General features: G+C 41.7%; 1 protein-coding gene across 1 annotated transcript in view; it reads right to left on the minus strand.

Moving 5' to 3' along the window:
• Positions 1–597: 597 nt before the first annotated feature.
• The window catches only part of LOC113007797 (general transcription factor IIF subunit 2-like), a 61,992-nt gene continuing 48,393 nt past the window's right edge, over positions 598–14,196 (minus strand). The window contains exons 5-8 of the mRNA XM_026144740.2: positions 6,701–6,782; positions 4,904–5,003; positions 2,874–3,017; positions 598–956 (exon numbers count right to left, since the gene is read on the minus strand). Coding sequence (XP_026000525.2) covers positions 828–956; positions 2,874–3,017; positions 4,904–5,003; positions 6,701–6,782 — 455 coding nt within the window. The 3' untranslated portion in view covers positions 598–827. The remainder of the gene's footprint in view (positions 957–2,873; positions 3,018–4,903; positions 5,004–6,700; positions 6,783–14,196) is intronic.

Genomic DNA, 14,196 nt, shown 5'->3' on the forward strand with positions numbered 1-14,196 from the left:
GTACCACAAAACTGCCAGGCTGAGAGCTAAGAGAGAGGTTATCAGAAGAAATCCACAAAGGATTCGTAAACACGTTTTTTTTTTTCTTCTTCCCCATGGATGTTACCCCAACTGCTGTTATGTGGCATTTTCAAAGGGTCTCAAACCTTTTGAAATGTGGGCTACTTCTCAAAAGCAACCAAAGCAGAACTGCTTTGCACTGTGCTGGTGGGGGAAAATAAAAGAGGTAAAAGACAATTCTATTAAAGACTGTGTTTGTCTATACTTGTGACTTGTGTGAAGATGAGATCACATTTTGAAAAAAATAAGCTGGTTACAGAAGAGTTAATACTTTTGTTAATTACAAAAACCGAAATGCATGGCTTTAAAAAAAAAAAAAAGGAAAAAAGAAAGTTGCGCTCACTACTGATCTCACTCGAAACTAATGGGAATGAGACCCGCTGACACACATTTAATAGCTGGGGTGCAGTCAGACCAGCAGCAGCAGCTGGTGTGATTCATTGTAACCATAGTTTAAGGCTGTTCATAGTTGCCATAGTAACACTCCTAGAAAGAGGCAGCATTACTAGAAGTTTCGAGCCAGTTTGCCCCTTAATCTTTGTTTTCCTCAACAGAGGACGTTTATTTCTTTCTTTGAATACACACAAAAATTTATCCTACCACAAAAATAATGATTTTACACCATCGTGCCATATTAGTTATGTTTGAGTGCACCCAAAGCTTTTTCTCCCCATAATTCTGTCAACATAAAACAAAATTACTGGAAAAAAAACAAATTTGTTGCAAATTTGAGGCCCAGAAGATACTTAATAGGACTCTGGCTCGGCCTAGGTGGTCTGCATCTCCTCCTCGTCAGATTGGTAGTGTCGGTACTCCGGCTTCAGTTCCCAGGTGCTTTTGTGAACGCCTTTGCTGTTGTATGTGCCGATTTCCCTCATGATTTCTTTCAGGTAGGTCTGTGCCAGACACAAGACGCAGCTTGAAACATGGTGCATTTAAACAGATGTGTTGCATGATTTTGTGGACAATTTGTAACTAACTGAGCACAAAGAGCAAACATTTGCACCTTGTTACTTTAACCCACACAAAGACAAAAGTATGCCTTCATTTTTCAGTTCACACCCACTTTCTCCTGTGCTTGTTCTAAACCAGTTGCTAAACCGGTACTGGCCTCATATTTATCTTTAAGTACCAGTTATTAGTATATGACACTACTGGGAGCTGGTGATTGACTCCCTGCCTTTGTCTGCTGCCTGATCCACAATACTCCAAATCCACGTGCCTCTTCCTGCATGTTGTGGTTCCACAGGAGGGCCGTCCCACATACAGGGGTGTGGAGCTCACAAATGGCTCAGAGAAGAGCCACAACTCCTTCGCACCCAAAGAAGTCAGCTCAGGCGATTTAGACACGTGTCTATGGCCCCTCCCAGGTGAGCTGTTGAACTGTGAGGAAACCCAGCGCATATGAGAGAGAGCGTGTCTCTCGATCTCCTCATGATGGACTCGAGCCACTATGGTGGTGACCACTGTTTAGAAAATTTCCCCTGAGATCCACAGGGGAAATATTGTGGGGTCTAATAAATCACTGATCTGTTTCCACAATCACTCTATGCTATAAGAATATGAGATTTCTGGCTTCTGGTGTCCTTTTTTCCCCCTCAGTTATGGATCAAGTATATTCCCAGAGTACTAAAAAGAGCTCCACTGGTAGAAGTAGTTAGTCTAAGGTTAGGTATAATCCATTTTTTGGTTCAGGGGCGTTCACGCAGGAAGCAAACAGCAGAAACTAGAAACCACAAAAAGTCAATGGCATCAGCAACTTCAACTGACAACAGAACAGAAATAGCTGCAGTTTGTGGGTCCCGAGTTAAACTTTTCTGAACTTCGAGGTAAGCGACTGAAGTGTCTTCAGGAAAACTGCCACTGATTGACATGTGACAGGGTGGCAAATACGGTAGTAGGTTACCTAGGCAACTGGATAACCCTAATAATCATCCACCAGCTACAAAGACAAGTGCAGTGAGCAAATATTCCCCTTTAGGCACAACAACAACCCTGGTTTAGCTGTCAAAGGGTTAGAGTGGACCTGATATGCTTTTCCTTATTTCTTTTTTCAAAAGCACCTGTAGCATACTGTTGCAATTGTAACAAACTTATTTAAGGATCATATCAAAAAAGTACATACACGGACTCATTATTTGAAACAAGTGGCCAAAAAGCTGTTTCTTCTTACTTTAAATCATGCGCTAACATTGACTTTTGGTTTAATCAGCAGGCATGAACTTGCAAGCAGGGGCTACTCTTTGGTAGATCAGACAATCCTCTGCAATGACCAGCAGGTGTCTCTGTTGAGCTTGTAAAGATGCGGCCGCCAACTGATGAATAACCGTAATGTGCTTCAAGACTTTTCATAATGGGCATTTCGGTTACTTTAGTTCAGTTAATTTGAGTGCTAGCCAAGTGCTTTAGGAGAGAAATGATGGTGTGGAGTGTATTGGGGCGTTTGACTCCTACTCAGCCACTGGTTATGCAATCAGATGCAATCAGAGGGAGAGGAGGACCTAAAGGTCTCATCAGCACCTACACATTTCTGTTCACTGCGAGCTGGAATGAATCCACTGCACTGTATCGATTCATGCCATGTGTGCGTGTGCACACGTTGGCCCAAATTTCAGCCACAACAGATAGTGTGAACAGGCATGAACGTCACACCGTGGGCGATTTGTTCAAATTTAACAAAGCAAGGTGGATAGTGGGCAGGTGTATTGGTTTTTTTTATGCTTTTTACAGTGATGCTGTTGCATGTGTGCATGTTTGAGTGTGTGTACATGTTGCCTGTTTCACATGGGTTTGTGTGCGTGCACGCTGCTCACCACAGGTTGTTTGGTGATGTCCACCAGCGCCTTAATGTTGTAATACTGGTGCTTCTCGAAGGCTGAGAAGAGCATGTCCAACACGAGCTGACGTTCAGCTCTCACCATCTTCCCTTCAGTCTTCTTTTTCTTCTCATACTCCATCTTAGACCCAAACTCAGTATTAAAACTGATGACAGTAACATTAATGACAGTTAAAATGCTATATAATATAGCCAGACTAAAGACAACTAAACTCATTTCAGTTGGATTTAAACACCAAAAATTGTGCACTGACTGTTTTCTCCTGATTTGAATCAGCAACTGATGGCACACTTGTTGCATTCCCCCCTTGGCTTGTTCAGTTTTCACATAGAATTCAAACTGAACCAAAATGCATTACTGAACGCCAAAGTCTAGGACCTAAACCTGGAAGCGCTTTGTTGTTATCTTGGAACAGGTTCTGAGGTCATATCCCCACAAATTAACCCCACCAAAGGGGAAAATGAGCCAGAGGCAATTAACCTGGAAGACCACAGAAAATACAGATCACAGATGGGTCTAGCGGCTGTATCTGAAAAATGCAAAAGTGGACCTTAAACTTGCATTCTTTCAAACTGCGACTTTTTTAGCTGCAAAAATAAGTATGAGGAAATGACCTGACTGGTCACTTGACCTGAAGAAATAATCTTAAAACCTTAAACAAGGTTTTATTAAGTCTTTGTTGCTCATTAAATTTTCCTTAATATAGAATGATTTTCTTCCAGTAAAATCTTCTAATTTAACCAATAAAGCGGAGTATGCTTTGTTGAAATGCTGTGATCCAAGTTTCACCCATCAAGGTTAAATGGTTATGATCAAAACACTCAAATGGACATCACAAGCCAATGGATGTCCATCTTTTATGTACAGTCTATGAAATTGCTGTAGACCAAAGACGCCAAGTCAATATATAAACCTGTTAGTTTAAAATATTAATAAAATTGTGACCTACAGAAGGTAAAATACCTTTCATACCATAATTATTCCCTTCAAGAGGTTACATTACAAAAACTACATATATATGTGGGTTTTGATTCGCAAAGTGTGGGCTGCAACCTCCTGGTGGGCCATAAAGGTACTGCAGGTGGGAAACGAGAAGTCTCGTTTATTTAAAAAAAATTTAACTGAACTATTTAACCTTTTTTAGCACATTGTAGCGGTTAAGACAGTCACCTAACACGTGAAAGAGCCACAACTGGATACAAACAGCTCCTGTAAAATTTCCAAAACTTATAATAGATAAAAATATAATTTAAAAGAATTCCCCTTAATCCTGTAAAAGAATGCGATAAGATGCACTTTTATAAAATGCATTTTTAGCTGTTTTTTTTTTAGTAATTTAGTTAAAAATTTCCATGAAATATTTATATTTTAAGATGGAACTGAACAAATGCAACAAAGCTGAGGAATTAAAAAACAAACAAAAAAAAGTTCCCTCCATTTCTAATCTATTTTTAATCCTGAACTCATCTTATATCTCATCTTTAGCTGGGAAAGAACTTAATACTGAAAAGTAAAGGTGCTGATGGAGAATCAAGTTCAGCAAGCGAACCATTAGAAGATCAAAATGCATTAAAGAAAACACAAAGAAAAGTATTATCTGCTTGTGTGATGAAGAGATTGATGAAGTGATGAAGGCTGGGTCATTAATACATTTCAAACTGTGCTGTCTGAAGTTTGATGTGATTCATTCTGGTTGAGAGAGACTTTTAAGTTACTTTATGAAAGACGACCTTGCAGGTGGCAACATTACGTCAGCGCAACAGCTTTTTTTTTTTACCCTACAATGCCAAGTGTATCCTATTAGATCCATGAGTTTTTAAGACTTCTACATCAACAGTGGTATTTTTTCCTTGCCCAGCTACTGTGAGCAGCAAACAGTAATACAAATTAAAACTCACATATAAATGTTGATATTCAATTTCTTCTTTTTTTGTCAAACAGGTGATACAATGAGTCAAACTAGTTACAGACACATGCATACAAGGACTGCTGATATTACTTCTCACATTGAAATCATGGTTGGCCACAGGCTTGAAAATGGTGGTGACGGCTCTCTCCAGCTGCTGTGACAAACGCTGAGGCTTGATGGACTCTTTAATCTGCAATCTGACACACACACACACACACACACACACACACACACACACACACACACACACACACAGAGAGAGAGAGAAAGTTTCCTCTATCATCTGTGCTCTAACGTCTAATGTGATCTCAGCTGACAGATTGGCCTGTTGGCACAAAACACAACTGTCATAACCTTGGGCTTGAGCTAAGCAAACAAGTAATGGCAGCTGCTTTGCTTGAAGATATCCTGCTTTCTATTTATTTATTTTTTTGACTTTCATTAATCTTGACTCACATTTTTTTTTTATTAAAGTTCGACCATCAAATCAAACAGCAAAGCACTCTGCCTCCCTGATGTCCTGCCATAATCACTGTGATAACTGATATTGGCCACAAGCACTCCTGCTTCAGTGCTGCCATTAGTGAAGCCGATTGTCCTCCCCATTTATAAATAAACCCAATAATGATCAAATTGGATCTAATGCATACATTTATTCGATTGAATATGTTCACTAATGTACCGGAAAAGGTGGCAAAGAGCTTCATATAATCATTTGAAAATGTAGCGAAACTATTCTTGAATTGTGTCCACACACACAGATGCCACCATGACAACATAATGTCCTTCATTATCCTGTAGCCTGAAATGATGGAGGGCCATTTGTCAGCTGCTGTCCAACTGGGAGATTAAAAAACTGGATCCAAAAGTGAAGAATTTTCTTCTCAAGTTTGTGTCGAAGTACAAATCAGACAGATCTAAGTTCGCTCCGTGCTCTGTGTTAGATAAATACTGCCGTCCTGTAATGTTTAAGGAGGATCTCAGCTTTGTTACGAACACACACCGGCCATGTTAGGGACAGAGGACGTAAGACTGCTTTTTTGCACTTCAGCTTTCAAGGTGCTTTTTGTTAGTTCTAATGTGCCTCGCTGATTTGATGGTCGACAGAGGAAGCGTCTCACACACTGCTGTGTTTTGTGTTTGCCTTCGGTTGGATTGTAGCAGTGCATCTGCCACAGTGATGCTGTTGCTATAGCAATGCCATCCTCCAACTCTGGCTGGAATAGCATAATCCAATGAAGAGGAGACAGAAACCAGTTTGGAAATAAAAAAATTTAAACCCCCCCCCCCCAAAAAAAAACAGCCTGAGTGGACTCAAGTGTTTAGTGTACACAAATTAACAGTTGCAGTCGTGATCCTGTCAGCACGCTGCCAACTTGTCTACTCACGCTGGAATTAATTCACAACACTTGAATAGATTTCGTGCTTTTCAGGGGTGAAAGAAGCAAATTCAACAGCACGCTTCCAAAACAACAAATAAAACCCTTACTGCTTTGTGTGTTTGATGTACATTTGTGTTTGATGCTCTCCAAATGTCATACTTTGTTACCAGTGCACCTCTAAAATATCTTTTTCTTCCCAGAACTTCATTTTTAGATGTTTTCTGGCAAAGTCTAATTTGGACTTCTTGAGTGTAACCAGCTTGTTGTGCCTTGCTGCAAACTCTCTGTATTTCCATGCATGAAGGCATCTCTTGGTTGTAGAATGTGACAATGATACATCTACCTCCTCGATAGAGTTCCTAACTCTCTTTTCCGTCTGTATATTATTCTAATCAACTGCAATAAGAACCACTGTAACGTTTAAGTTTTGGGGATTACATCATCTCAAGCAAGATGAATTTAACAGCTTTCAAACTGCAGCATTTGGAAGAGAAATTTCAGCGTTCACTCACTTCTTCAGCTTCATGTAGCTGTCAGTGACGACTGGTCTGCATTCGGCTCGGTGCACCACCATCCCCTCCAGACTGATTTCATCTACAACAAAGACAGTGACTCAACTGCTTAATCATGATTCAGACACACAGATTCTGTAAGTGGAGGGAAGTCTTTGTTATCCACATTTTATTGATGTGTAACTCAAACAACACACACACACACACACACTTTTATTGAACTGCAGGTATCTTTAGTGCACATTTGGAAGAATCAGTTTACAAGTAACTACCAGAAACTGTTTTTAACCTCTTGAGAACTTGGGTGAATGCACACATTCCTACCGTCAGCCTATTTGAAGTGGACTTGCAATGCATTTCCTTATTTTCTATCTTATATATCTAAACTGTTGCATTTTAGATACTTTAAAAAATGGGCAAGTTTCACTTAATGAGGTATTCATGAATAATCTCTGTTAGAAGTTCAGACTTCAGACTGCTGTAGATGCTTGCTTTCTAACTTAATTTTTATTTGCTTTTTATACTGAGGTTTTCTGACATCATGAGTACATTGCTCGTGAGATGTCCACCATATGGGACAGGATACAGCCACCAGTTGCTAGGGAAACATGTATTCCCCGACTGGTCGGTAGTGGTTCCTTAATGTTGGTTGATATCAGCTGATATCAGATGTTGCTGCAGAAGAAACTTCCTGGTGATTGCTTTGGTTGCTAGCAGATTGTGTGTTTGCAGACTGCTAACAAACTACTAGCTGAGGAGTAGCAAACCTTGAAAAAGCACGATGGAAAGCAGAAATGGAGACGGCTCACCTTTGAAGTAAATGTTGTGTCTCGGAGTTGAAAACAACATGTTCAAAAACTTTGAACGCAAACAGTCTAGCCACAGGCGGTTGCTAGGCCTCATTCCATCGCGACCATGTACGTTCAAAATAGCTGACAAGTTAACATCATGTCACGGTCTCCTGTCTGCAAAACCTCAAATCTTGGGCTTGTTTGATGTTACCTGGCAGGGTTTTCCTCACTCGGTCACAGAACAAGACCACAGCCCACGTTCTTCATCTGATTCAAAAATCTTTTCCCATTAATGTTGCACTGAGTGTTTATGCATGTGTTTGTCCACTCTGCATTTAATCATTAGTTATTATTAACCTCACTCCTAAATAGTCACATCATGTAGCCTTGTAGATGATTGTTAAAGCTGGAGCTTGTACAGAGTAAAGCTAAGGGACGAGACTGTGCCATATGTAAAAGGCTACATTGAACTCTCTCAACGTGACTGACAGCAGACAGCAGAAGATGAAGTCTTGAGTGGGGGATAAATGGAAAGGGCAGATGAAGATGATGATGATGAGGGAGACTGCAACAGTGAAATTGAACGCGATAATTAAAGGCCGTTACACGGATGTGACAGTCTATGATGACAGCAGATCACACCTTTTTGCTCCACACCACGTCCTTTTCTACTCTGAAGATTCACAATTATTCACACTGAGTGTTTACCTGCATTTTCAAGCAACAAAAACAACCAGCCTGCACGCCCACTCTCACTACCCCCGTGCATAAAAGCTTTTTGAGGATTCCTCATTGAAGGTCATTTAATGTGGGGGCTGTGGTGCCCCCTGGTTTTCAGAAACTAAAGCTCACTGTGTTTCTAAAAACGTCAGTGTGCATTCGTCGGTGGTACCATTGAGACTCGAGTAGGGCCCAACCTGGACCGATTAGGAGCTTTTCCAACATAAGAGCCAAACCCATGGCTTTAACAAGGAGACACAAAACACAATTTTTAAAAAAAGATACTTGTTGTGGTCATTTTGCATCTCTTTATACTCGTTTCAGCACCTCTCACAGGGAGAGTACAGGAAACAGTTGGAGAGGGCAGTTAAAACGTTTAGATATACTTGCTGTAATCTGTTCAAAATTCAATCATCAGCATTAAAGTTAGTCAGACTCTTTTTTTGGGAGCGCATTACATTAATTTCTCCCAAAATACACTTTCTGAGATTTGTGATACACCTCTGAATGTCTTCTATCGCCACAAAGCACCTGAACCCAGCTGCACATCAGTTTAGACACAGACCGCAATTTACCAACACTTTCCAATCCAATCTGTCACAGCAGGAGACAATACACAACGAGCACAAGTGCTTCAAAAGCCAGGTGTGCGCTGCTGCTGCTAGAAGGAGCCTCAAACATGCTCGTAGCCGTAATTGCTGTCAGTGGAGCGCTACAAATAGCTGAGTGCACTGAATAAACTACGTAGCTCGTTTATCAAGTGTAGCTGTCTCTTTTAAACAAGTGCGCCAAACTGCATAATTACTGGATTCGCTCATAAGACTGGAAACGGACAAGCTGCTGTATCTTTATGCGTACGTTTAGATGCAAGGGACTTTTATTTGATCACATCCAGAGAGTTTCACTTTCACACATTTCAACTAGCATAAAGCATCAAGTGAACATACTTATAGTCCAGCCAGAACTCGCAGCTTGACATTTCCTGCCGTTTGTCATTCACCCTGCACAAAGGTTTTTCTTTTGTTAGATTTATTTTCAAGCTGTTCTTTCATTAGGTGCTTTAGCCAATTATCCAACTGCCCAACCCACAACCTTGTTGCTGAACCGTTTGATGCCTCTTCTGCTCCTCTCCAATCATTATCGGGAGCAGTTTTCTGTTTTCTTTTTTTCTGAACGTTCAGGAAATGCCGGAGTCCAGTTGGTGAGCGTTGGCGTCAGATTGGCAGCGGCTCTCGCTATTGTGCATTGTTGGCATCGTTTGTAGCCGGACGCGCAAAAAGGTCCAAAAAGCCACTACATTTTACACTCATCATTTAACAAAACCAGCAGAAAGACGAAGATGCTCTAAGGGTAAACAGAAAGAGCGAGTCTACAGGGAGCTGCAGAGGCCAGCAAATAGTTGGCGAGGCATTCATAATGAATAGCCTGATAGGCCTGAGTGACCTGTGCAGTGGAGAGACAAGCTGTCAAACTTATTTTAACAGGCTCTTCTTATTTTTGAGGTGGTAAATCCTGTAAATCCTTGATGGCTACACACCAACCCTCTCATATCCATCTGCACCCTGTACATTTTTCCTTTTTGTTTCAGTCCCTCCTACTTGAAACGGGGGCATAATGCAAAGAAACGGTCCCCGGCATAGACGTCTTTCCCTCTTGGACGTCATCCAAAGAAACGTCAGTTTCTGATGACGGAGGTGCAGCAGGATCTCCTGTCAGTCGGCTTCTTTTGTTCCCTCATCTGCGTTAGCCCAGATGCAGCATCCTGTCCAGATTATTACAAGGGTGCATATCATAGCTTGCGAGGCAGTTATTGTTTTACCGATCTTCTCCCAAATGACTAAATAACGTAAAAAATATGTCTCTGCATGTTGGCCCATAAAAGCACATGCATATGCTCTACTAACCCATAATGAAAGCACAATTACATTTTAATCTAGGCTGCCTGAAAATTTTAGGATTTTATATACTGAATAAAAAAAAACCCCCACATACACTAACAAATATATACACTGTACTGTCCATATCCATTAGTTTTAACAGGATATTAAATAAGAAACTCTAGAAGTTCATTTATTGCTGATATAAACTGTAGCGCTGTGGCAAAGTAACAGCTATTGAATCATTTAATATGAAGCTCAACCCTTCTGAGGGAAACCTCAGTGCTAAGTTTTAATTATGAAAGTGCAAGAAACAATGAAACAAGGCAAATATAATTGTGGTTCAGATAGGATTGTACAAAAAAAGTGAAAACTATCTATTGGAGCCACTATCTCTGCTGTTTTTGATGATCCCTGATGTCGTCGCTGCCCTTCCTGTTCTGGCTCACTTTTCAATCAGCGTTTGATCTACACACAATGTCATCCATGTTGATACTGATCTGTTGGGTCTTTGGAGGCCTGCACGCAAGCGCATCTACTTAGGTTTCATACCCTTCTGTGTGGGCTCTGCGTAGGCAAATAGACATGAGTGCAGAACCGTATAACAGGCGTGAGACTGCATGCCTCCACCTCTCACTGTGCATGAACGCAACTGAAGATAGTGAGCTTCATTCATAGTTTGTATACATGTGCGCATTTGTGCATAAACAATGCTTATGATCATTCCAACAGCATATCTGGAATGACATTAATACCATTTAATATCAAAATTAATTAATTTATTATCTTGTAGCAGCCTTGAGGGGTCCTTGAGGGGTGAGGGGTGACTAGTGCAAAGACTCATGGGACTGTTCATGTTGATGTTAATCTGTTAATTTAAGATGCTATGACAGTTATTGCATTTATGTTTTGTTTTGTTGGTCCTTCATTGTTACTGTTACGTTATCATCTGAACTCCAGTGTTTTCTTGTCTGCTTGTCTGAAGGTGACGTTGAGTGCGGCTGCCAATTTGCCACCGTGACTTAGACTGTTGAGGCAATTAATGACCTCTGGTCACTGTTCATGTTTGCAGGGTTGTGTGTTAATGCTAATAAGACGACAAAGAGTGGTGCACAGAACACAAGAGCCGCAAACACACAGCAGCAAGTGTTTCTTGTGGTTTGTGTTCAGATATTTTTATTCTGTTAGGCTTTTCTTTTCTCCACATCAAGTTATTATTATTGTATTGAGTTATTTATTTTACCTGAGCCATAAGTCCATGACAATGTTGGACAGGCGTCTCTCAAAGAACAACGTAATCGCTTCCTTTGTGATCCAGGAAACCTGCTTCCTTCTAAAGAGAAATGGACACGTGGCAGAAAGCAAAACATGGACTGAAACCTGATGTCCCAGAGGTGTTCGTTTGGATTTAGGTCAGGTGAGCATGGGGGCCAGTCAGAGGTATCAATTCCTTCTCTATGAACTGCCTGGATACTCTCGCCATATAAGGCCGGACGTCGTTGTGCACCGGGAGAAAACCCAGGGTATGACAGTGCATCCAAGGATTTCGACCAATAGCAGTCAGGGTGCCACTGCCTAGCCTGTAAAGGTCTGTGCATCCCTCCATGGACATCCCTCCCCAAATCACTCTTGACCTGCTACCAAACCGGTCATGCTGAATGATGTTACAGGCAAGGTAATGTTCTCCTGAGAGCTCCTACTCGCTCTTGAGACTGTGCTGGGAGAGGTATTGTCTCATGCTACCAGTACTGACACTGACCCAAGCCAAATGCAAAACCAGAGTGGAAAAACTAATCAGTCTGTGGCCTCAACCTTTAGAAGTGTTTTGGGGGTTGTCTCATTGTTGCCAATTTAATTACCAGCAAATCAGCTGAAACTGATTAACAACCTCCTCTGTTACGTAACTGACCAGATCAATATTCAAGAAGTTTAAATTACTTGATGCTACACTCTGATTAAAAAGCAGTCCTTTAATTATTTACATTTTGTTTAGTCGTGTCGTTTCCATTTTAGAAAACAGGGAAAACAGGTGGAAACAGTGAATTTGTTGGGGACTATTATAAGCAGTGGATAAATTTGCACTTTGTAGATCACAGAGGCTGAACATGTCACTCAGTGCTGCGGCTCGCTTGTGTTTAAAAAGAAAGAAAAAAAACAAAAACCTTTTTTATATTCAACAATGGAGCCCTTGTCTGCAAGATAAGTGACTGCATGTATGCATGCATGTATGTATATATGTTTACGTATTCAGTGATGACCAAAGCTGAACAAAAAGCAGATGCAACGCCACAGTCACCATAGTAACCATCACACCACCACCTGACATTATGTGTCACACAACATTTCATCAACTGCCCGCCAAGAGTCCGTTTTTTAAATCTTGAGGGGACAAACACTAAGGTGTCAGAGATTTCTCACTAATGTTCATCTTTTTTTCCCCCACTAATGGATGCAATTATGTGCAATTATTGGCCAGTGAGTGCCAGAGCAACACGCCTAAAAACACACCCACACATGAGAAACGTGTGCACACAAGCACCGCGCCGCTGAGCATCCTTCGCCTTCATCCCCGTTATGAAGTAGTTGCGGTCAAACAGATTCAAGGACAAGCGGATTGTTTTCCTCCTGCCATTCAAGTCTTCCAGTTTCCTCTTTCCGAGGCCCGAAAGGACACTGATTGTAGCAGAGAAGCGCCTTTGTAAACATGAACAGCATGAACAGCAGAGAGAGAGCGAGAGGACCAGCATGGGATGATGACTGACCACATCAAATGTAGCTTCAGGCGTCTGTGTGGGAGGAACACTTGAGACGAGCTGCAGACTCCTGCACAACGGCTTTACTATAAAACTCAAGCGCTACATGAATATTGTGGTCCACACCTTCAACAGACGATCGATATTTTAATTCTCCCACGCACATATCATTCACAGGGCCTCATTACTCTTCAGTGATACAGAAATGTCATGGCTGTTACTCAACCATATCAATGAAATCATGAATATAACATAACACAACCACACCGACGTGAACAGATTCTCTCTTTGTCATGCTTTTTATTTTCCTTTTCCATATTAGGATTCCTGAGGAATAAAACACATGTGAATGAAGCAAATCTCCAGGTGAGGATGCTTGAATAAAGCAGCTGAAATTGTGATCGTTATTGTCGGATGACTTGTTTTGTTTTTTTAAATCAACATTGTCTAACACAGAAGATGGCTAAAGAATCTCCAAGGGTAAAATCGTGTGATGTTTTCAGAATCAGGCTGTGCATGCCTCTGTATGCTAGCAAAAACTAATCAACCAGCCCTCTCCTCTCTGATTCATCCTGAGCGTGTGCTGACTGGCTGTGGCAGTCCTGTTATCAGGTTTGGATTTATAATTTAAGCTTACCAACACTGGTTTAGAACAGAAGCCTGAATCGGACAGCCCAATGTGAGGTGGGTTTTTAGTCTTCTTCCACTTTAGTTTGATTTTGCACATGACTCCCATCTCCCTTATTTGTATTTGATCTTTGTGAGCAATTGGACATCAGCAGCATTGCATGATCCTCCATCCATCCATCTTCTTCCGCTTATCCGGGCCCAGGTCGTGGGGGTAGCAGAGAAGCCCAGACCTCCCTCTCCTCAGCCACTTCACCCAGCTTGTCCGGGAAAACACCAAGGCGTTCCCAGGCCAGCTGAGAGATTTAATCTCTTCAGCATGCCCCGGGCCCTCCTCCCGGTGGGACATGCCAGGAACACCTCGCCCAGGAGGCATCCTTGTCAGATGCCCGAACCACCTCAACTGGCTCCTTTTGATATGGAGCAGCAGTGGCTCTACTCTGAGTCCCTCCCAGATGTCTGAACTTGTCACCCTATCTCTTAAGGGGTCTCCAGCCACCCTTCGGAGGAAGCTCATTTCCATGGCTTGTATCCACTATCCTGTTCTTTCGGTCACTACTAGTGACCATAGGTGAGGGCAGGGATGTAGATCGACCGGTAAATCGAGAGCTTCGCTTTTACGCTCATCTCTCTCTTCATCACAATGGACCGGTGCAGCGTCCGCATCACTGCAGCCACAGCACCAATTCGTCTGTCGATCTCCGGCTCCCTTCTCCAGTCACTCGTGA

Source organism: Astatotilapia calliptera, chromosome 16 (assembly GCF_964374335.1).
Source record: "Astatotilapia calliptera chromosome 16, fAstCal68.1, whole genome shotgun sequence".
In the NCBI taxonomy this organism is placed as follows: Eukaryota; Metazoa; Chordata; class Actinopteri; order Cichliformes; family Cichlidae; genus Astatotilapia; species Astatotilapia calliptera.